The 3,263-nt window shown below is 39.3% G+C and overlaps 1 protein-coding gene across 1 annotated transcript; it reads right to left on the bottom strand.

Moving 5' to 3' along the window:
- Positions 1 to 1,333: 1,333 nt before the first annotated feature.
- On the bottom strand, positions 1,334 to 2,450 carry LOC123682252. The gene is made up of 2 exons (XM_045620786.1): positions 2,432 to 2,450; positions 1,334 to 2,363 (listed from the first exon to the last, which is right to left on the bottom strand). Exons 1-2 carry the CDS (start codon positions 2,448 to 2,450, stop codon positions 1,558 to 1,560), a joined length of 825 nt encoding a protein of 274 aa, XP_045476742.1. The 3' UTR covers positions 1,334 to 1,557.
- Between the last annotated feature and the right edge of the window lie 813 nt (positions 2,451 to 3,263).

The raw sequence follows: 3,263 nt of genomic DNA, 5'->3' as shown, positions 1-3,263 counted from the left end.
ACCACTAGACCACTCGAGTTGTTGGAAGTCAGCGATGATATGTTGGTCTATAGTTAAGAAGTGACGTAATAGGTCTCCTATACGTGCTAGGTGAATATTTCAAAAGTGCGATTTGGCGCAATCGCTGATAAGGATGACCACACCTGACCGCAGGCGCTGATAAGGATGACCACACCTGACCGCAGTCACTCACTGACGACCTTGTTTTTTCATGATGATATGTAATTTTTAAAAAAAACTCGAGATTCCTCCGTTCGGATTCGAACTTGGACACAGCTTCCTGTGTGTCTGTAATCTGACGTCAGCCTGTTGGATCCCTCGGCCACACCTCGCGACGACGGTAATATCTGTACGAAATGTGTATGTAGAAGGATGAAGAAGGTGGGGGGGGGCAGAGAGAGACAGACAGACAGACAGACAGACAGAGAGACAGACAGAAAGACCCCCCTGCGGGGGGACCCGGCGGACCCCCGGTGACCCGGTAATGGGGGTGATCTGCCCCCCTGGTGGTCTGGTTTCCGGGTCACCCGGTGACCCGGTAATGGGGTGATCTGCCCCCTGGTGGTTTCGCTGCTGCTCGTCGGGCAGCACAGACAGACAGACAGACAGACAGACAGACCCGCGGACCCCCGGTGACCCGGTAATGGGGGTGATCTGCCCCCCTGGTTTCCGGGTCACCCGGAAAGCTGGCCACCGGGCGACCCGGTGCCCGGCGGTTTTTCTAGTGATAATGATAAGAAACATAGACTTTTTGGGGGACTGATGAGTGTGTGTGAATATAATTCAGAAGTTAACTCGATCAGTACCCGACAACTGCTTGAAAAAATGGAAGTGTACGAGTTTAAAAAATCTAAAATTTTCCATAGATATCTTTGTCAAGAGTTGCATTTTGCTCTAGTATATCATGACAGTGAATTATTTTCGAGAATTCTATCTGATATAGGATTATTCACACCAAACTCTGTTTTTCAAGAACTCGTACAATATGTTGCACCGAGGACAATTATACAGCAAGTTTTCGACCATAAAAAGAAGAATGATGCGTTCATCTACGATCTCCAATCATCTTTATTGAATCAACAACAAGTGACATTAAGTGAAGTGAAATATATTCTGGAAGATTTTGGAAATGGGTTGTTGCCATATGACATAGTGAACGTTCAGATGTTGTTAAATAGATTATGTCAAAAAAAAAGGACATGACTGTATCAGATTTTTATATATATCATCCTATTTTTTCATATCTTGATGTCACAAACGGAAGCGTTATGATTGCTAATTATGAATATACAGGCTGTGGAGATCCAATTGTGTTCGGGAATAAAAGGCCATCCACTTATAATACGTTTATTCCATAAAGTGTTTTTTCATTTGAAGTAAGAGGTGTTTTACATATTTACAAATAATTGAATTTGGTTATTTATTATACAATTAGTGGAAAACAATTACAGAGTGTTACATAGTTAATAGTGTTTCCAATATAGTAATCTTCTTCCTTGGCTCATCAGGTTCTTCTGTTTTTCGTTTGTTGATGGAATAATGGTCCCAGGGTAGTGTTTAAAAGGTTCCAGATACTAGATATCGTTTGTCATCGTGAGGGCTGAGAGCGATCTTCTCTTGGGTCAACGAATACACATTATGCTCTTTTGATCGGATCAAATTTTGTGAAATAATCTTATGCTTCCATGTTTCCAGACATTCTATGTAATCATCGAAACAAATGTTGTTCTTTACAATAGATTTTTTAATTCCCTTAGCTTTCTTCGTGATACCATAATTTTGAGCCATAGATTCAATTTCTTCAGGGTCATGCCCTTCTTTCTCCCATTGTCGTTTCTTCACATCAATCTCATCATTAGAATTTTTGACTGTATATAGTTTAGATCTGAGGCCTACATAATCAGTCATCGGAATACCCTCATTCTCATCCTTCATCATACCCAATACCTTCTTATTCACTTGTGGAATACCATAAGGGTTATTTTTAGGGTAGTCTGAGGTATCAAATCGTGTATGGCAATCTCGTCTCATCACCTCATAAGGATCTTCAAATAACTCATAAATGAGCGAGTCGGTATCAGTATATAGTATGGTACATCCCTCTCTGAAAGTTCCTTTCATATAGTCATAATGGAAATCATATATAGTTGTCTTAGCCAAGTCTAGGATACACATCCCCACGTAAATTGGTTTATTTAAATATACTTCTAGTTTTTTGAGTTCAACTGCGACCAAGTTCTCATCAAAAATAATAGAATTCTTGAACTCGGGTTTGGAAATGTAAGCTTCCGCTCCATAACGTCCTTCCCATTTCGTTACCAGATGAACATTCACCCTCTTTCGGATATTCCCCATAGTTTTGCCTATAACAATACAGAAAAATGTATTTAGATATTTGTATAGGAAATCATATCAATATAATTTAACTTACCAAAAACAGTATTGTTCATCAATTTGAATAAATTCTTCTCAAACTCAATGAAATCGATAACAGAAGTCAGCCGTCCAATTGTGGTTACAGCAGCAATTGACCTTACCACGTGGGAGAAAATCAACAATGTGGAATGGCTTACTTGAACAATTGTTCATTAAACAGAAAAAAATGGGAATAAGAACAGTCCTATATACCAAAGTGGGTTCCTTAGACACGTGTGTCAAGCTTTCGTCCCTCAGCAATACGACAAAAAGTGTTAGAGTAAGAAACATTGAAGGAAATAACAAACGAATGAAATCAACAACAGAAGTCAACAGTCCAGTTTTGGTTACAGCAGCAATTGACCTTACCACGTGTGAGAAAATCAACAATGTGGAATGGCTTACTTGAACAATTGTTCATTAAACAATAAAAAAGGGAATGAGAACAGTCCCTTATACCAGAATGGTTACCTTAGACACGTGTTTCGAGCTTTCGTCCGTCAGCAATACTACAAAAAGTGTTAGAGTAAGAAACATTGAAGGAAATAACAAACAAATGAAATCAACAACAGAAGTCAGCCGTCCATTAGTGGTTACAGCAGCAATTGACCTTACCACGTATTAGATTATAGCTACCTGCGTGACATTCGAGTCCAAGAAAATCAACAATGTGGAATGTCTTACTTGAAAAACTGTTCATTAAACAAAAAAAAAGGGAATGCGAACAGTCCCTTATACCAAAGTGGTTTTCTTAGACACGTGTGTCAAGCTTTCGTCCCTGTGCAATACGATGAAAATTGTTAGAATGAGAAACATTGAAAGAAATAAAAAACAAATGAAATCGACAA

The sequence above is a fragment of the Harmonia axyridis genome, chromosome 6 (assembly GCF_914767665.1).
Source record: "Harmonia axyridis chromosome 6, icHarAxyr1.1, whole genome shotgun sequence".
Taxonomy (NCBI): Eukaryota; Metazoa; Arthropoda; class Insecta; order Coleoptera; family Coccinellidae; genus Harmonia; species Harmonia axyridis.
Note: the sequence above shows the minus strand (reverse complement) of the source record. Positions and strands in the feature narration are given on the sequence as shown.